Source organism: Colius striatus, chromosome 7, assembly GCF_028858725.1.
Source record: "Colius striatus isolate bColStr4 chromosome 7, bColStr4.1.hap1, whole genome shotgun sequence".
Classification (NCBI taxonomy): domain Eukaryota; kingdom Metazoa; phylum Chordata; class Aves; order Coliiformes; family Coliidae; genus Colius; species Colius striatus.
Genome location: NC_084765.1, coordinates 5,375,341 through 5,396,303, shown reverse-complemented (window position 1 = coordinate 5,396,303; position 20,963 = coordinate 5,375,341). Strand labels below are relative to the sequence as shown.

At 36.4% G+C, this 20,963-nt stretch overlaps 1 protein-coding gene across 1 annotated transcript in view; it reads right to left on the bottom strand.

Annotated features, from left to right (window-relative positions):
* Positions 1-673: 673 nt before the first annotated feature.
* Positions 674-20,963, bottom strand: part of LUZP2 (leucine zipper protein 2) — a 171,433-nt gene continuing 151,143 nt past the window's right edge. The window contains exons 10-12 of the mRNA XM_062000202.1: positions 12,817-12,903; positions 1,535-1,612; positions 674-854 (exon numbers count right to left, since the gene is read on the bottom strand). Of these exons, the coding sequence (XP_061856186.1) occupies positions 747-854; positions 1,535-1,612; positions 12,817-12,903 (273 nt within the window). The 3' untranslated portion in view covers positions 674-746. The remainder of the gene's footprint in view (positions 855-1,534; positions 1,613-12,816; positions 12,904-20,963) is intronic.

The following is a 20,963-nucleotide window of genomic DNA, read 5'->3' as shown; positions in this document are numbered from 1 at the left end:
TGCAGTGGACAAAATGGGCTTTTACCATTTAAAGTATTTTTATCCTGTTGACATCAACACAACTATAAGGGAAGGAACTGACTTCCCATGAGTGGTACCCAAGCTATAACATCTCACCTCAGTTCCACCTGCAAAAAATTTTGCTCAGATCCTAAAAGCCATAGCAATGTCCATACCTTTGACTTTGCATTTCTGTCAATGCTTTGGTGCTAAAAAATGGACTAGTTGTGACAGCAGTTAGAAAAAAATCAAACCAATGAAATATCTTTTATTGTTTATGTATGGAGATTTTAAATGGTATTACTGAAAGGTAATGGAATCTACTTTTCCATTGTTACAGTTGCACTTATGAGTTATACTGTACTTCAACTATGTTTATACAGATATCTTTTTTCCCCACTTAATTTTATCTTAATTCTTGATTTAAAACCTAATCTGCCATAAAGGTACATGAAATAGAACAGACTGAAAAAGTACTTAAGAATACAGGTTGTTTACAAAGAAACTAATTCATATGCAGTTACTGATCAGATAGAGCAAGAGTTCGAAAACTGGATGGTATTACAAAGCATTTCTTCAAACATCCATTTTGGATTATTGCTGAAAGGTACTAATTGGTCTATTCTAGACTAATTTACAAACATTCATAAAATAGTGAAAAATGCATGCTTTAGAAACCTGGTACATTTCATGCCTCTGGACTAAAAAGATGAAGATGGAAGCAAGTGATGGGAGTTTTAGAATGCTTAGAGTTTTTTCTCTTTTGTACTAACAGACTCTTCAATTTTTTTCTCATTTCTTTCAGGTGACTGTTTCTCTTCAGGTTTAGACCACGGAGGGCTGCGTAACTTCTGCTGAAGATGAAAATAGCATCGGTATAAGCACTGAATACTCAATATACACACACATAAGCAAATTAAAAAGAATGTTAAAAATTTATGACAACAGTAGACACAAAGCTGCCTTTGTGTTAAACTGATGAACCAGTCTTGAACTACTATAACAGAATATGATATTTGCCATCTGTGTCTAGAAAAAGATTCTAATCTGTATTAAAGGAAGCAGATTTCACAATCTTTGACAGTACAAAATCATACAAGGCTGATGCTGCTTTGTAATCATGGTGATTTTTAACTTTTTCTCCTGGCTTATCAAATGCTCAGGTGTACAACTCACTGAAGACTTTCCCATTGGTAGCATGGCTGCATATAGCTTCACATATCTGCAGACATGTAAGTATTTGGAAGCCTCTCTCTTCTCCCTTTCTGAGGGCTACAGACATCACATTTTTAAATTAAGTAATCTGACTACTAGGGTAATTCAATTCTTCAAGCATTAAATAGTTTTGCAAATTGTTATCAAATAGAAACCATTTTGAACAGATGAATTGTAATCAGGTGCAGTCAAAGTCTGAACTGAGTAGGCAGTCCTATTTCAAAAGCATTAGTGTAGAATGCTTAAATACACTTGAAGTAATGACATACTTTACAAGACCTTTTAATATAAATCCAAGAATCACTCAGAAACAGAGTACCTGAAAGCTTGTCTCTGTTTCTGCTGTCTTCAAACGAGATGTCGAATTGTTGCGATTCCCCAAACATGTCTTGCCAACCTGTCAATACAAATGTCAGAGATAACTACTTTGTATTTTTTCCCAAAATAGTCATGGTTTTCCTAAAAAAAGCCTAATAAAAATTAAAAATCATAGTGTTTTCTTAGCCTAGTTGATGAAATGGAACAAAACAAAGTTTTTGTAGCTAAGTGAATCCCATACTCCCATCAGCCCTCTAACAGTCTAATGTGGTTGCAAATTTAACAACTTAATGCCTATCTAGCTTTTTTCCCTCACGTTTAAATCTCAAATAGTGAAGTTTATTCCCACAGTTGTCCCATGGAACAGAAAGGTAATTATAATTGTCTGTTATGGGTGAGGAAGTAGCAACAAACAGCTGAAAACTAGCATTACAGTCAGGACTTTGTTATTACTATTCTCTTGTCTAGAGTACTAGGTCTCTTAGAGACAATAATCCCACAGTGAGGATATGTATAATAACTCCCTGAATGGGGAAGTCAGATGATTCTCAAGGTACAGAAAAGCTTGTTAGAGTCACTGATGACATTTTATTAACTCCCTGAATGGGGAAGTCAGATGATTCTCAAGGTACAGAAAAGCTTGTTAGATTCACTGATGACATTTTATTCTCCAGCAATATTGTCATTTTCTTTGTCAATATGCTTTTTAATATCATTTAAAACAAAGTTGAACAGCATAAATAAAATTAATTACAGAGTAGATTTTTGAACCAAAGAGATCTCATCTTGAGTCTTATGCAGAGATTTACCCAGCACTGAAATTTCTGCTGTAATTAAATTAAAGTCCCTTCAGGAGTAGGACTAATGGTGCCATAGGCGAAGAAATTAAAATATGAATCATACAATTGTTTCGGTTGGAAAAGACCTTCAAGATCGTCAAGTGCAATCCAGCACTGCCAAGTTCACCACTAAACCATGTCCCTCAGTGTCACACCAGCAAATCTTTAAAGTATCTTCAGGGATGATGACCCAGTCGCTTCCCTGGGCAGCATGTTCCAATGCTTGACAACCCTTTCAGTGAAGAAATCCTCATCTGCCATCTAAACCTCAATGACACAACTTGAGGCTGTTTCCTTTTGTCCTGTCACTTGTTACAGTCCTTTCAGGGAGCTGTAGAGAGGGATCATGTCTCTCCTCAGCCTCCTCTTCTCCAGATTAAACATTCCCAGCTCCCCCAGCCACTCCATGTAAGACTTGTGCTCGAGATCCTTCCCAAGCTTCTCTGCCCTTCTTTGGACACACTCCAGGAAAATAGTGCTAATCTTTGTCATTACTATGTGTTCATGCTAGAATTTCTCTACTTGTTTTGCTATTAAAACTGATCCATCTAAATGGAGAGAAAATAAAAGAGGACTGAAAATAAAAGAGGAGTGTTTTTAAGTCATCAAGACTATTTCCAACATTAAAGTATTTTTATTTTAAATTTTCACATAACTCTTTCTCTGAAATGTTTCCTTTTTAGCATATGCCCTGGAAGATTTTTAATGCCAAGTCAAGCCTAAACAGTATATTTTCTTACATATTAGACGTAATACAACGGAATAATGAAAGAAAAGGTGAAAAAATAGTATATGGACATGAGATTTGCTCATAGGATTAGGAATGCAAACATATCTTCAATAAGAATACCTACTACAAGGTTTGCTGGCATTTTTGCAACTTTCCTTTTTTATATATATATTATAGTTGGCAAATTGGTCTAGGATAGAATAAACTATTTGTGCTCAGGAGAGCAAAGGAATCATGAACAAAAAGAGAAAAAAATCTCAAAATGGTACCTTTTGAAACTTTTTTGGACAGACTTTCTTAAGAAAATAGAAAATAAACTTGAATTCATCCTACAAACAGCTTAAAATGTGACTCGATAAAATTACCTCACTCAGCAGAGAACACTGAATATAAACACCCCAACATACAAATTAAATAGCAGGAACTTTTATAAATATCATTCCAGCAGAAATGACACGAGACTGGAGTTAATTAAAAAGTAAGACATTGACAACGGGGAAGAAAAGTCATTAAGATTTTGCACTTGACAAATTTTGACAGTCCCTTGCCAGTAACAAAGTTGAAGTATGAACAGGTGTGAATATGAAAATGAAACGTTATTAAGAAAACTACTTGGAGAGGAGATGGCTGCCTCCCTCCTGAAAGCTTCTAGAGAAACACCAGTACTGCCAAGGATTTTACAGTACTTCAGGGGGCTTTAGTCACGTCTAAGCTACTGAAATGAGTTTCTGTGATGGTGCAACTGAAGTAACTGTTGGTGGCGACACTTTCAAAATTTTCTCACCATATATATTAGCTGATAAAAGTTGGATAAATATTACATTATAGGGAGTAATTAGAGTAGGATTGATTAAAAAATAATCTATTGATAAAGCACTTATTCATCCTTTTACCAAAAAAATCAAATTATAAAAGGGATTTATGTCCTGACAAGGAGAAGAAATGTTTAACACAATTTTAATACTTCAAAAGCTTAAAAGTATGATCTTGGAAGAACTTATATATAATAATTTTACTAGAGAGCTAGACTAGAAAAAATATTATGTCATTTAGAAAAAAAGATACTCTTTTAGAGACTTCTAGGTGATCAGCTTTAGGACAACAGATGTTATAGTTAAAAAAAGGATCAGCATTTCAGGTTGTGTAATGAAGAGGGCAGAAATAACCCTAAAGAGCATTTACAAATCCATAATTTACTCTAACTGTATATACTAAACCAAATTCAGGCAACCAAACTCACGAGTTCCAAACATATTCATTGAAATTAATGAAATTATAGGTCAATCTTCTAAGACATATATAAAAGAAGTAAAAAAAAAAAAGGTTGCCTTAAAGAAAATGAAAGCTAATGATGAAAACAATGCTTTATAAGTGATTAATAGAGTAGATAACAAAGGCCATCTTGGTAGGAAAACAGCAGTAAAGTAATGTCTATCACATTTCAAAGTTGTTTTCATTTAGTAACACACCATATGGATTGCTGTTGGAAAAAGATAGCAGAATGGGACATTTTTCTAAGCAAACCAATTCCTATGTCTTTATGTTGTCAAAGCATAAAGCATTCATTATTGATTCCTTGCCACAGTGAAACCCTGTATATCATTAACAAATAAATTACAGATCGAAGAGCAGCAATGACTTTCAATACACGATCAATCAGCAGCTGTGAAATAGCCACTGTAACCCATCACTGTGGATGAGCTGGATGTTTCCATGGGCTTACAGCTTCAAGTCAGCTCAGTTCGAAAGCTGAGACAGATGAGCATAACAGCTCTAACTCTAAACTGGGTTTAACACAACCTAAAGTGAGTACTTAGTACATACATAGACAACCTCACACATGGACACAAGCAATGCATGTATATGTATTCATACCTCCCTGTGTGCATATTTATGTGTTTACATATACAGCTACACACAGAGGTGTGTGGGTATATATGTGCAGGTATATGTAGAAGTAAACACATAAATATAAAACCACCCCCCTCCCCGTTCCCTCAGCTAAAGGCCCCCTCAGACAAGTGGAGAAACATAAATCAAGACACTAGGATAGCTTTCACACTCATGAGTGATATACAGACAAAAAAGGTCAAATATTAATTTACTGCCAAGCAGTGGAAAGAGTGCTTTGTTTGCTCTTCTGTGTGAGTCTCTATCAGACTTGCTCCTGTGAGAGGTACACTAATTACAAAAAGTGAGAGAAGGATAGCTTGACATGGTGGAAACTAATAAAAATCAAAAAGAGCTGCTTTTGGAAAATCAAGGAGTTGAAATATTGTCAACACATTTTGTTTTTAATTTTATGAAGACTTGATTTTAGAAGTGTCTGTTAGATAACATAGTAATATTTTGCCAAGCTCGGAATCAAGATTTCAGCATATTGGGAACACCAGGGCAAAATTATACTTGAGCATTTCTGTCACAAAAATATATAAGTAGAAAAAATACTTAGAAAGTTAAAAATTCAAAAAAGGCACTAATTCCCAGGAAAATAAAAGGTCTCAACTCAGTCCTGCTAGTTTAATGCAACTGCATTGAATCCTCCCACACCATCATAACAAAGCAGATTGTAATTTAAGAGCTTGTCAGCAATACTTTGAGGATGCTCTGGTTTTTGTGCTGACTGTAACATGTTTTACAATACAGACTGTTTCCCCCACTGCTGTACAGAAAGCTGCGTGGAGAGGAGTGGGAGCATCTACCACCTTAGTACTTCCAGAGAACCTCATCAAAGTTCTTAAGCTTCATACTAAGAATTTTAAAGAAAGAAAAATATCTAATACCCAGAGGAAAATGAAGACACCTTGACTAGGTGATTGCCCTTTGTCCCTTAGCTAGTGTCTTTCCAGGGATCCAGAACGGTGGCATGTGGATCTAGGGCCAACATAATAATACAGTGAAATACGTTGGCTATTTTCTTGTTCCCCTGAAGTGACAGGTGTATAAAGAATGCAGATCAAGAAGGCAGAGGATGTGGCAAAGGTGAAGAAGACTAAACGCCTGGGAAGCTATAAAGAGGAGATAATTCAACACACATGTCTAGCTGAAGAACACGGGATGATTAAAGCCTTGCAACACTATAAAAAGCGCTAATTATTGCTTGCATAGTGAAAAGCTGTCTTATAATGAACTTTCCATACAAGATTACAATACGCAAATGGAAAACAGTGTACTCTTTTGCATTTATAACAGCAAAAAAATCTAACAGACTCAAATTCTAACTTCACTGCTGAAGTCTATTTCCTGACATTGGCATTTAGAACAAAAAGGGTAGTTTATCCTTAGCAACATTCTGTGCATCCTCCTGCTTTCCTCTAAGGAGGCTGAGACTGGCAGTTTCAAAGGGAACAGGGAAAGCAGAATAAACCCCAGTTCCATTTAGAAGCAGAATCCCTGATGTTTTGGACATTCAATTAGTATTTTCTCTATTCATTGGCCACAAACAATGCTCACCTCATCATGCTGGAAGGAGCATTTGGACTAGTCTGTTGTTTTCCTCATCTGAGTTAAGCTAATTAACTACAATTGCCACATTTATAGGTTCATCAGAGATGAAGAGGCATTCTGCTGTAGGTATTCTCTTCAGTTCTTAGAGACATCTCAATCAAGTAGATTTTGTCCTCGCTTCATTAGCAATCACTCACAGAAGCAAGCTTCTTTTTCTAGATTCAGGAAGTAAGCTTTCAATGCTTATAATCACTGACAGTCTTTATTCAAGTACACAGTTATTAATTAAATGATGACTAATCATTGAAATGGTTTTATGAGTTGGAGCATGAAATAAGACAGAAAGAGGAATTCCTCTGAAACTTAGTGTCCTGCCTTCTAAAATTTCAGACATTGTATCTAGCTGTTGGCAACAGAATTCAGAATTTCACCCAGGAACAAATCAATTTTACAGAATAATCCCTATATTTTATGTGTGGAAGCATTCTTTACCATTATTTTTTTTCTGATGTATTTCCAATATGTCCGCAATAGATTTTGTAATTATATGTATATTTCTAAGACCAACATTATATTCAACACACTGCATATACTGTATTTTTATCACAAAATGTCAAAAAGCATCTAACATTTTAACTAAAAGCTGCAACACGTAGCACTGAGAATTCCAAGCACTGAAAGATAAATCTTTCGTAAGGAAAAGACTTAAGGAAAAAGAAATTTTGAAAACTGTTGAGTATGTTTGATAGTTGCCATTTTACTGTTATTAACTCTTTTCAAAATGCAGTGTCTTCTTACCTTGTCCTTAAAATTTAATTAGGTCAACATTAACAATTTTTATGACTAAGTACAACACATGTCTTATGATTTTCTCCTATATGGCAGAGAAACGGACCAAATTGAGTGAATTTAGTTGAATGCTTGTTAGTTGCTCTACATAAACACATTAATGATCTGCTTGTGTCAGTAAAATCAAGTTTTCATGCAATTGCAATTTTTCCCTTAAGCATTACATTTCATATAAAGAGAAGAAAAAATATCAGGAACTGAAACTGAGAAATTTGACGAGATAGGAAAATTGAGGCATGCGTCTTGAAATACTGTGCTGCTTTTATCAGTTTAGTGTGTAGTTTGATTAACAAAGTATCTATGTGAGAAATTCTAGTTATCAAACATGCAGCTTGATCGGTAAAGGACACATTTCAGAAGTTATGCTATTCAGTTCATCTAGTGAATTATACAGCAGAGCTGGAGATGCTCACAGTTGGATGTATACCTTACAATGGTGAATCAGCCAAGTGTGCATCTTCATTTAAAAAGAATTTTCAAAAAGACAGTTAAAATTCAGCATGTCCCTTGGCTATTAAACTATGCAATTTCATCTGCAAACTGCTGAACAATGTAAGTAGAAGAGCATTCCACTGCATCAACACAGCAAATAAGAACAGGCTTTCTTGTTCAAATAACCATCCAACATATCACAAGTGGACAGGAAATCACAAAGTTTAAATAAGTGGTATTATATCCAGCTTTTACAGAAAACAATTCTGCTGCAGCTAAAGGGCATCACACAGATTTAGTAGACCAAACATTGCAGCTTCAGCATCCTTTCATTTCATTACAGACCTTTTGGCTTCAGCAGGTACTTAGGCAGATATGTAGGATTTTTGTAGAGTACCATGGAGGAGAAAGCACTGAGCTAGTTCTGAAGAAACTAAACCAGGTGTTGGACAAAAGAATGGTACAGCTAGGTCAAATGACAAGCTAGATATCATGATCATCTTTAGCCAAGTTAAGTCCACGGTTTATTCAAAGACATGTTTAATCAGATTTGCTCATGAGTTTATTACAGAGCTGTATTTCAATATCCTTTTGTTTAGAAGAAAGATGTGGAGCAAGATGTATGTGAAGTGTGCATTTAAGTTTTCCTGACTTCTCTTCAGTTTTTCATATCCTTCTCCTATTTTAGAGCACAGTGTATTAAGTGGATGGTTAAACTAAGTTCATGTAACTCCTCATGACCTTCATAGTCCACATTTAGGGAACTGAATTACTGAATTCACTTTAAAAATTTTATCAGATTGTAATTTTGTTATAATGACAATTCCTTTTTTCTCTCATTATTCCTTTGGGAAAGCACTAGGAGAGTACAATGTGATCAAAGCTCTGCAATCGAAATTGATAGAGAAAAATGAAGCAAAATGCTGTGGTTGCTTAGAAACACGTATAAGTTTTGCTTCAATACTCAATGTCCGTTGTCACTGAATGATTAATGAACATGCAGCGTTTGTTTATTGCAGGAAATTAAGGCAGTAAATAAAAGCACTATCACTTTTATTTATCAGAGAAGACTCTATTAAGGACAAAGAGTAAAATAATCTAAGCTGAGAACAGAGAACAAAGTAACATTTTATAATTTGTTTGATGTTTTAGCACTAACAAATAGGTGGTTTTAAATGACAATGTTACTTACATAGGAATCATTTGTTATGAAAAAGGGGAAAAGTACATTATAGTAAAAAAGCTCCCAAAAGGTTTTGGGAAGAGAGAAAAAAAGAAACTATATAGGGAAAATATCTCTGCAGAACTCTGGTCCTGCACAGAGACTTTGAGAAGCCAAACAGGGAAACATTCTCCAGACACGACTGACAAAAAATAGTACTCACAACATTCCTCTAATAGAATAATAATAGTCTAAATAACAGAAAATTTTAAAAGGAATCTGAAGGAAAGTTTTTTTTCCTTTGACAATGACTTTAGATGATTTGAAACAATCAAGATGTTGTATTAGAGGATATTCTACCAATTCTGGCTGTCACACTTCCCACATCAAATTTTATGACAACAAAATTGTCAGCAATATCTGATGTCAAAATCAGACACTATAATTTGGCTTGCCTGTATCCCATTTGTAAACAAATCTTCATTTGTATTCATTCCAATGTAAACTACATTAAATATTATGAACATGCCTAAAACCATTAAAAAAAATGCAGTGGGAATACGAACTTGAGAGGGATACTTAGCCATATAGACTAAAAGAAAAATTGACTGAGACTAGCAACTAGCAATTTCTCTTTGTTTCTTGCCTTAAAAATGGAAAATTTGCATATTCTTCTCTAGTCAGTCTTTACTACAGTAATTCTCCCAAAACATAAATAACATTTTGTTTACCAGAGAGACAATCAGAGGATCTTTGCAAAGATCTGAGAAAGCATTGCTGAAGTACTAGGTTTCTAAGTTGTATCTTTGTTATAAGCATTTGCATTAGAGTTCTGGTCTTTTATCTTGATGTTGACTTTTATTAATTTTTCTTAAACAAATGGTACCTGTCATCTAGCCTAGACTTCTCTCGTTGGCAGTTTAGCAGCTGTAAAATCTTCTGGTAACAACACACACAAACACACAACACCAAATAATAATGAAGTTAGGAGAAATGCTCCAAAATGTATTCTGAAGTTAGGAATTTTCTCCAAGTGATAGTACTCCCAGATATGAACTACAGTTTTGTGCTATTAAAGCAATATGAACCTGTAGGAACATAAATCTGATCTTTCAGGATTCAAGACAGTATCTCTGATGCCATAATATAAGAGTTAATTGTGAAAAGTGATATTTTTATTTCATTTCTCAAAATGAATTAATTCGAATACTCCTTAGCTCTAAAAAGATATGTATAGATCTGTAAACATGAGATATTTTGAAAATAACAACAAAAGGTGGGAAGAGCTTGTTAGTCCAATGTCATAATCTGCACTGCTACCTTTTCCTCTGCAGTTCATGTTCAGATGGATGGTACGTGTAAGAGAAGTTTCAACAAGTTTCAACTTAAACAACAACCAGGAAAACTACCTTACTCATCACAGTGAGCAATCCACAGGATAAAAAGTGGTCAAAGTAGGTCTTTAGACTTGTAAAATAGTTGGAATAGTTTTTGAAAAATATATTTTAATGCCTTCATTGTCTTTGAAAAATTTACTGCCTGCTTTTAACCAGTCTTCGGGTTTACAAGAAAAATATCCCCTTTTCACAACTGAAGTTTATGAGGTAATTAAAGTGAGATCAGGGGATTCTGACAAACTGGAATGTTTTATTCTCCCAAGACAAGCTCCAAAGAACCACAGTCATAAAACTTCATGGGTCAGTGTAGGGATGGTAACACAAAAATCTCTGAGGAAATAATTATTTAACATCCCTCTGGCAAGAAAATTCGGTGCTTGAGTGCAGTCACAATTTGAAAAGAAGTATTTCTCTACAATATTATGCCTATTAGTTTATATTAACACAAAGTAAAAAGAATATTTTCTGATTGAGATAAACTACACACTATGGTTTCCTTGATTGCAGGTGGGGTTGTCCTGTCTCTTTTTTAACTTGGCATTCAAAGCTATTCCTTCAACAGGCACTGCAAGCATAGCACAATGATGTTCCATAGACAACATTTTGTACTTCAATGTGAACAGAATGCAGCTGTGAATACCCCATAATATACACATTTTTCAGTTGGAAAATTAATTTCTAGCAACAACATGATTAGAAGTAAGTTAAGATTGCTAAAACTATTACCTGCTTAATTTTCCAGGAAGGAGCATTATCTAGCAAGGCACAGTGAATAACATTATGCTATGCTTTCCCTAATTTTACTACTTTTTCCTCCATACAAGAAGGTTTTGTCAAATGCAAATTTAACGAACGTTAAAGATTTTAAATGTAAAGGAAATGTGAGTCTCATAGGGCATAGAATTGGTCTTAACATTGAGAGATTAAATTATATAAAACTTAATCCTATTACTCAAATTAAAATATATAGTCTAAATGCTACTTAGGGATGGAATAAGGCTAGATTTTAATTTAACTCGAGTCATGAAACTCAAGTGCTTGACTTCTCTAGACTCCTCACTCCAGTTGGCATCTTCTTTCTCAGACAAACTTTTCATACCAGACAGTTTACCATACTGACTACATAGCTAAAAATGCTAGTTGCAAGAAACACAGACACCATCACACTCAAAACAACTAAGTCCTTGATTTTTATGGAAAAGTTTTAGGTGTCTTTCATTGCATTGCTTGATACAGAAACAAATGGAGTTCACTCTGACTTCAGAATCTCACACCTTATTCTTTATTCTCCTTCATCTTTTATTAGTAAGAGAATAAGTTTTCATCATCTTAAGAGATGAAGAAAGGTGCAACAGCAAAATATGGACTCTTCTGGATCCACCATTTCTCCTTGTCTCTGCTCACCTCTAGAGCACATGGCAGAGGGAAAGCGACATAACTGAGTAAACTCTTAGTGTATTTGCAATAAGTGAATAATATATATAGGGTTTTTTTACTATTTGTTGTATACTGAATTATCTAAGACTTATTTTCTAAACATTTCTACATGTTGCCACATGTTGTTATGCTCGATACCAGCAAGCTACCCAGTTACCTCCACAGGAGTTTTGTTAGGTAAGTAACGTATTGAGTAGTTCATTCAAAAGCCATTGTGACAGACTATCCCTTGCTCTCTTCTATTTTTCACTTTCAAATTATTCAAGGTAGCATTCAACTTTTTGAACTACTGAGCAGATAATATATTTTCTTAGATTTAATCTCTCATTTTTTTCTGTTTTTTTTTTTTCCTGTTTTATTTGTATTGTTATAATTGCAGCTACAATACTTGCATTTGGGGTTTCTGTTAACAGCTCCCACCATGATGTTTGCATGAGTTTTGCCTCAGTAAAAGCAGCAGATTTAGCTTTCTGTCAGACACATCATAAGAAAAACACAGCTTGCAGCTTTCCTAGAATGGCAGTGGACAAGATTACATACTTTCGGCTATTATGCTGTCACCTCTTACTTCTCCCTGAAGGCTCTGTTTCATCAGATGAAACATCTGTGACAGTTGTGCCTGATTATTAGTGGAAGCTATATGCAAATAAAGTTCTGCATCTCGCTGTAATGCAGCGACACTTCAGTCAGGTTCAAGCCAATGTCTGAAATGGTTAAACATCAAATCACATCTTTTCTACTTCTTCTCTTCCTGCAATGGCTTTACAAGTTGTATTAAGTAGTCTTTATAAGAAATCCAGAGAGTATACTGCAGGGATTGACAGCGAAGAGCATTTACTCTTCAGCACTTTAATGCAGAATATATCTGGCTTACAAAATATATGTACCAGCTTGGCTAGGACAAGTAAAGCCACATGGATAATCGCCTAAGGCATTAAAGTTATCATAGAATCTAGATTAGACCCTGATTTCTAGGTGAGCTAAACTTACATCTTGAGAATCGCACTCCTGGATGCTCTGATTTTCTTCCTTTCTTGAGGTCACATGTAAATTATCTTTCTCTGCTGAGGCATTTCGCTGGACAAGGGAAACAGAGAGAAAAAACATTAAATAATTAACATCTTCAAACAAGTCACATTTGAAAAATGAGGATAACAACAACCTAAAGAGATCAGACACTGCAATCTGCACTACATCCTGCATTTTCAACAAATTTTAGAATGGGAATGTTTTAATATTTGTCCTTATTAAAGGACTTTATTTCTATATGAAAATTGACCACACCAAAGTAACTTTGTTGGTTGTTTTGTATGTTACTAAAGTACAAGTTAAATTACATTTTCTTTTTTGTGTTTTGTATGAGGGTGTAAAAGAGGAAAATCTACACATTTTCAGAACTCATACTCTTACAACTCTTGTGGATTCTGGGACAGATTTAGGCCTTGAGTTGAAGCCATTTATGAACTGCTTTAGCTTACTTCAGCTGTCTACAGTATTTCCCTGTAGGGACCTCATGTCATTGCTAGCTGGCAAAACATGATTAATTTCATGTCTTTCATTTACCTCCTCACACTCAAATTGGATTGCTATATGGGGCAGTTATTCTAAAATCCAGGCTATCACTTTACATAAGCAGAGAAATTCCTTCCACTGAAATACCGGTCATTTGAGGCATGTTTATCCATATATCATGCAACTTTTAAGAATCAAAGGAACACAAACAGGAAGAATATACACCACTTTTCTTTTTTTATATAGAGTTTGCATTGTATTTACACCTCAGTATCTTTTAACTTATTTTGATAGCTTCACAATTTTGCAGCCTTTAATACTAGATGATGACATAAGACCAAAAAAGTATTATTTCAAAAAGAAGATACATTGCTAAATTAACCAGATATCCTGATAATGTCATTGCTTGTACATCACAACTACATACTCGGATGAGATATGAAGTAACTAAAACAGCTCGATGCATCATAATTTGATGATAATCACAAGATGATCATCACGAGCAACACCTTGTCCTTCTTAGTTCTGCAGAATTATTTGTTTAAAAAGCATTTATCATTCAGTGTCAAATTTGAAGTCCATTGAAATTCATGGAAGGAATGCAAATGACAAGATTTATAAGTGTTTTCAAAATATATCTTTGCTAAAAAATCTAAACCAAATACAAGTCAAAACAGTATATTCCCAGAAAATAATATATCTATATATTTTAAATAGCATTGAGGAGACTCCATTTTTGTTAGAATTTTCAGATCACAAAGAGTTTCTAACTACCCTTAGGGATCTGGCTTCCATCAAACTGTCTACAAGATCTCTTGAAACTGTTCAGGGGAACAGGGATAGAGAACAAATCAAACTAATTTCTCTGTGAAGAAAAGTTAAAACTTCAGACATGTTTTTAAAGTTTGAACCATTCTTTCTTTGTGTCACTTACTGAATTACTGATGAATATAAAGTTTTCAAAAACCTATCTGTTTTGCAATTTATTCTCTAACAACTCTCCAAAGAGGAACTACTAGTTTTATAGAGCAATTGACTACTAGAAATAGCATCAAGGAGGTGAATGGATTAAAAAAGATTAATCTAAATAACTGCTTTGTTAAACAATGAATGTCATTTCATACCTGTATCGAGTAATCTGCCTGTTTGGACTGAAGGAATTGTTACAGTTCTGCAAACTTCTCATTTCTTCTCATTGAATAACAGAGGCATACATGCACACATTTATCTGATTTCTTGACTACTTGAGACAGTAAATTCACATGGGAAGCCAAAAAAACCAGACAGCTTGAAGCCTTATTAACTCAGGAGAATAAATGCCTGTGCATAGTGCTGCTTGTTTCAGAATTTGTTTCCTGCTGAAGAATGTATCTTAGCAAATTATACATGCAGCATATATACCTGATTTCTCAGCATATCACAGTCATTCCTACAGAATAAGGGGAAGTTTGGGATATTTAGGTGAGGCTGTCATCAAGAAGGCAGCTTCCCAGTGTCACACTTTTAAAGGTTTACAACTTTTCCTACCTCTGTGAAAATCAGAAAAGTGGAAATCAGGAAAATTTTCAATTCTCATTCTCGTTACTATTCAAAATAGTCAAGTATAACATTATATCCTAGAAGTCTACCCCCTCTTTTTTTTTCTCTCCTGAAACAAAACATAGCATTTTGTGAGGTGTTTCAGTTTTCACGTGGTCACTTTAATCATTATGTCCAGATTCGGTAACAGCCTTTAAAAATCACTTATCACAGCTGTACTCTCAGATGCTGGTCAAGCTTGGAAGCAGCAACAAGTCTGCTTCACTCCTTGTCTGGTTTTAAATTCATAAACATCTCATCCCTTCAGCTATTGCATAATCATCATCTCTCACTATTTTTCATATTGTTACCTTAAGCTGACACTGATCTGCATATCCTGTCTTTTACTCTGAAAGAATAGTAGAATAGAGAGTAGGAAGGTGTCTTGTCAGGCTCTGGCTGGGACCTCTTTAAGTTCTAGCCTCATAGTCAGAAGGCCACAGAGCTTTCTTGGTCCTTATGTAGATATTTTTAATCTATAACATTTTGAAGGTTTATCTGTTTGCTGATATTTTGGGAGTCTTTGAGACAGACTTTGCAAATAAAATCCTTTATTATTAAATATAGTATCTCCTAATCAAAAATGACTATGCTATTATTTATCTGAATGAAGCCTATTTACTAGACTGACAGCTTACCTAATAAAAATGCCATCAAGTATTCCAGAGTGAAACGGTTTGGAAACAGTTTCTGAACTCCTTCCCAATTTGCTTAAAGCTTTCTGAACCCTCCTCAAAGCTCTTCAACACAGCATTTTGCACACAAATATTTTTTTCAAGGATCATCAACCCTTTTATCTTTTTTTTTCTGAAATCATTTAAAAGATTACAGCATCTTCCTGGTGAGACCTTACACGCTTGACTAAAAACCAAGCTTTGCATTTCAAATACTTGAAATAAGCAAAATGCTTTACAATGCATTTAACGTATACGCTTGCAGATGAAACTACACTCCATGGGTGTGCACTTTGCTTGCAGCGAGACTTGCAGAATACTTATGATACAGAAGCAACTCTTTATTTCTTTGACTTCTCTTCCAAAGCCTGCACTGGATAAATGACAGAGTCCAATTCTGCCTCATGCCTTTGAAATAGCCTTTGGTTATGCTTTATGTATTTCTCATTTCTAATATGAAACAAATTTTCCTCTCAAAGCGTGCATTGTTATTTTAATAGCCTCACCTTAACTGCTAAATAAAACTGCAAAGTTGGGTCAAATAAACTCCCATCTTTCAAAAGATTTTTTGACTTTGATATGTAGTTCAATTCTTTCCTGTATTATAAGCAAGTCTTACTGGATCTTTCTTCTTCCTGCATGGCTTTTTGGCATGACTGCACCACTCTTACTCTCCAGTCAGCTTTTGTTCACATGAGATGCCAGACAGCTATTGATAGGACTGCTCATAACATGACCGGCCAACATAAATATGGGTTCAATGCATTCACTGTCTGTTATTTAGACTCTCAGAGATTACTGTCTTCTACACTAAGGGTTTCTAGTGATATTTAATTTCCACATTTAAAAAAAAGAATAAGAATTCATACTGCTCTAACAAGATTGCACAGTGTTTTGAATATAAGCAACCAAACTAAGCAGTTTCTGGCAGAGTGCAAGTTTATGGCACTTAAGGGTGAAAATCTCACACAATTTCTATGCCAGGAATGATGATTTTTCTGTAATGATGAGCAACACTTTAATATGCATATCCATAGCCTGTTTTAAATACAGCAATAGATGGTGTTTGTCCTGAAACACATTTTTTACTATTGAGGTCTTCAATGGCCCAATTCACAAATATTCACAAACTATCTACAGCAAAAACATTCTATCCTGTCTTTGGCATGCCTGCTGCCCCTGGCTGCACTGCCTGACTCCCAGCTGACACCATGAGTGAGGCCAATCTCAGAGACTTTAGGCTGGGCATTGCTTCCAGCCTCCACTGAGGTTACTAAACAGGTGATCTGCAAAGGGGCTACAAATAGGAAACAACCCAGGCCTGAGTCATTCCCACTTCTCTGCAAAGTCTAATAATTTATAGTCTTCTAGGAGATGTCTAATTCCTTTGGGATGGAAATGACTTACTGTTATGACTAGGAAACCCGTAATTGTTCAAGGATTTGGTAGCACTTACTGTGAAAAACTAGAGCAGTTTTGTCTGTAGCAAGTGGATGAAGTTGTCAGAGCTTATCTGGGCAAGGTGCACAGTGCAGAAGCCAGAACCATCTCCTTTCCAAAGTCAGTTATGTCTGGCTGCTCCTGGAAACCAGGGACTTTGTATATGACAGGAGCAAACAGGCCAACTGCCACATAGTGGCTCACATATTTATTTTGATGTACTAGTACCAGATGGAATAAAGTTAATTTTTCTTCCCTGTAGCTGGTACAGTGCTGTATTTTTTGTTTAGCATTAGAATAATGTTGATATACTGATGCTTTAACTGTTGCCAAGCAACATTTATACTAAGTCAAGGACTTTTCAGCTTCCCCTACTGCCCTGCCAGTGGAGCCTGGGAGTGCACAAGAAGACTCAGGCAGGACAACTGATTCAAACTAGCATTTCATAGCATAGGGCATCATGTGCAGTACAGAAACTGGGAGCAGAAAGCCAAGGGGCATCACAGCTCAGAGACTGATTGGGTGTGAGTCAGCAGATAGTGATCATCTACACTGTGCATCAGCTGCTTTGTGCATTCCATCACTATTGTTATTATTATCTTCCTTTCCTTTTGTGTCCTGTTAATCTCTTTTTATCTCAACCCAAAAGTTTTAGTTTATATTTCTTGTGTCTCTCTACCCCATCCCACTGCAGGTGGGAAGTGAGTGAGCAGCTGTGTGGTGCTTAATTGCTGGATGGGATTAAAACACAACATTCAATCAAGAAGAAGGTGTTGATCTTAACACCTTTTCCTTCCTCACTTATTTTTGAGTAACACCATTTGCAATTGCAGAAGTTCACAGAGGTGTTTTAGATTGTGTGGTGGACTTTTGACTTGATCTCCTAGCCCTACAAATTTCAGATATTTTAAAGTAACAGTGTCTGAGGATGCAGAGAAGGCCAAAGTACTGAATGCCTTCTTTGCTTCCGTCTTTATGGCCAAAGCCGACTCTCAGGAAGCCCTGTCCGGCAAGGACAGCAGAGGACTTGCCCTGGGTGGAAGAGGAAGAGGATAAAGACTTGTTGGCCAAGCTTAAGGCTCATAAGTCAATGGGTCCTAATGGGATGCATCCTAGAGTGCTGAGGGAGCTGGCTGATGTGATTGCTAAGCTTCTCTCCATTATTTTTGAACAATCATGGAGGACAGACGAAGTGCCTGCGGACTGGAGAAAGGCCAATGTCACACCAGTCTTCCAAAAGGGCAAGAAGGACGACCCAGGAAACTACAGGCCGGTCAGCTTCACTTCCATCCCTGGAAAGGTGATGGAACAACTCACTCTGAATGCTATCATTGAACATATGAAGGATAAGATAGTTATCAGGGGGAGTCAACATGGTTTCACCAAGGGGAAATCCTGTTTGACCAACCTGATAGCCTTCTATGAGTGTATAACCGACTGGCTAGATGAGGGGAGAGCAGTGGATGTCATCTACCTTGACTTCAGCAAGGCTTTTGACACTCTCTCCCATAACATCCTCATCAGAAAGCTCAAGCAGTGTGGCTTGGATGAGTGGACAGTGAGGTGGATTGAGAGCTGGCTGAATGACAGAGCCCAGAGGGCGGTGATCAATGGCACAGAATCGAGTTGGAGGCCTGTGGCCAGTGGAGTTCCACAGGGATCGGTTCTGGGGCCAGGCTTGTTCAACATCTTCATTAATGACCTGGATGAGGGGACAGAGTGTACCCTCAGCAAGTTGCCTGATGACACCAAACTGGGAGGACTGGCTGATTCCCCAGAGGCTGTGCTGCCATTCAGCGGGATCTCGACCAGCTTGAGAGTTGGGTAGAGAGGAACCTCATGAGGTTCAACAAGGACAAGTGCAGAGTCCTGCATCTGGGAAGGAACAACCCCACGCACCAGTATAGGCCGGGGGTCGAACTGCTGAAGAGCAGCTCTGCAGAGACCTGGGAGTCCTGATTGATAATAAGCTAAATATGAGCCAGCAATGTGCCCTCGTGGCCAAGAAGGCCAATGGCACCCTGGAACGCATCAAGAAGAGTGTGGCCAGCAGGTTGAGGTTCTTCTCCCTCTCTACTCTGCCCTGGTGAGGCCTCATCTGGAGTCCTGTGTCCAGCTCTGGGCCAAGAGGGACAGAGAACTTCTGGAGAGAGTCCAGCACAGGGCCACCAAGATGATCAGGGGAATGGAACATCTTTCATATGAGGAAAGACTGCGAGAACTGGGGCTGTTTAGTCTGGAGAAGAGGAGATTGAGGGGAGATCTTATTAACATTTATAAATACCCAAAGAGTGAGTGTCAGGAGGTTGGGACATCCATTTTTTTTATAGTAGCTAGTAACAGGACAAGGGGTAATGAGATAAAGCTAGAACACAGAAAGTTCCACTTAAACATAAGAAAAAAACTATTTCACTGTGAGGGTGAAATAGCAGTGGCACAGGCTACTCAGAGGGGTTGTGGAGTCTCCTTGCTTGGAGGTCTTCAAGACCCACCTGGACACACTCCTATGCAACCTCATCTAGGTAAACCTGCTTCTGCAGGGGGTTTGAACTAGATGATCTCTAAAGGTTCCTTCCAACCCCTACCATTCTGTGCTTCTATTATTCTATGCAGCTATCTCCTGGCAGTGTATTATGTTGGACACAACATGTACATTATTGATTTATGTTTTTCTTTAAGTGTTCTGAGGTTCTGAAAAATCTACCCTTAAAGAAAAAAAAAAGCAAACTCAAAAATGTATTCAAAAACTCTCATTTGTCAAGACTATCTTGAAGTTTTCAAGCACCATTTGTAGTATTTCCTACTACATAATCCTTCCAGTTAAAATCAGATCAGTCTCCTTTGGATAAAAACTAATCAACTCAAACCAGCAGAACTCTTCTCTAACTGAACATTCTTTCTGCATGAAAGTCAGGATTGTGTCCGTGAGCTTCAGAGAGCTAGAAGATGATAGTCTACTTTGAGAGACCAGAACAAATCATCCTCTCCTGTGGAGTCCAGCATGATGTGTAGTAAAATTCGCAAATGTAAAAGATAAGAAAGAAGCACCGAAACAGAAGATGCAAATAATAACAGGTCACCTTCCTGTAATATACAAAATGTATTTGCGTTTACAGTGCAACCCCATTAACTACACTCAGGCATCTGGTGTTTCAGTACCCAAATGCCTTCACGACATCTGCAAGGGGCTGGAAGTGAGCAGTGCCCTCCCACAGAAATAGCTGTAGAGCTATTCTAGGGCATCTAAATAGGCAATGGGTATTAATTTAAAGCACTTCCCAAATATCTAGCTATGTACAACCAACAAGAAATCACATCTGTTTATCACTGTGCTCTGAATTCTTCCATTTTTCCCCTAACACAGGGAAAAAAATTGAAAGTGCTATTATTATTTTGAAAGTGTTGCTTATTTCAGATCCTTTAAATATGTGTTTCTTAGTACAGTGTTTAAGTTGCCTCAATTCCTTGTAACAAGTGCAGTTTCTTGTTTAGATTTCCATTCAGTCGAGGGGGAAAAAACCCTCATGAAAATGTATGCAATCAGTTTTCTCAGGATCAATAAGAAGAGCTCTCTGATGATTAATTGTACCTCAGTTTTCAACACAGAGTCAAAATAATGTATTTACTTATATTTAACTGCAAATAAGATAGAGGATATTGAAGTCTCATGTTTTGAGGTTGTATAAAAGTAAACAAACCAAAATTCTGGTGAGATTATAGAAGAGAGAGCTAAAATTACCTAAACTAACTGAAAAGAAAAAAATTAGAAATGCTTTTCCTTGTACTGACCTTGTGAAACCCATAATCTACATTGAACTGAGGACAAAACATGACCATTTCCTTGTCACACAGCAGATTTGTATGAAACATATGAGAAAATGAAAAACTGAAATTATGGGTCAGTTGTTAAGTAGACTGTTCTGGAAAATTACA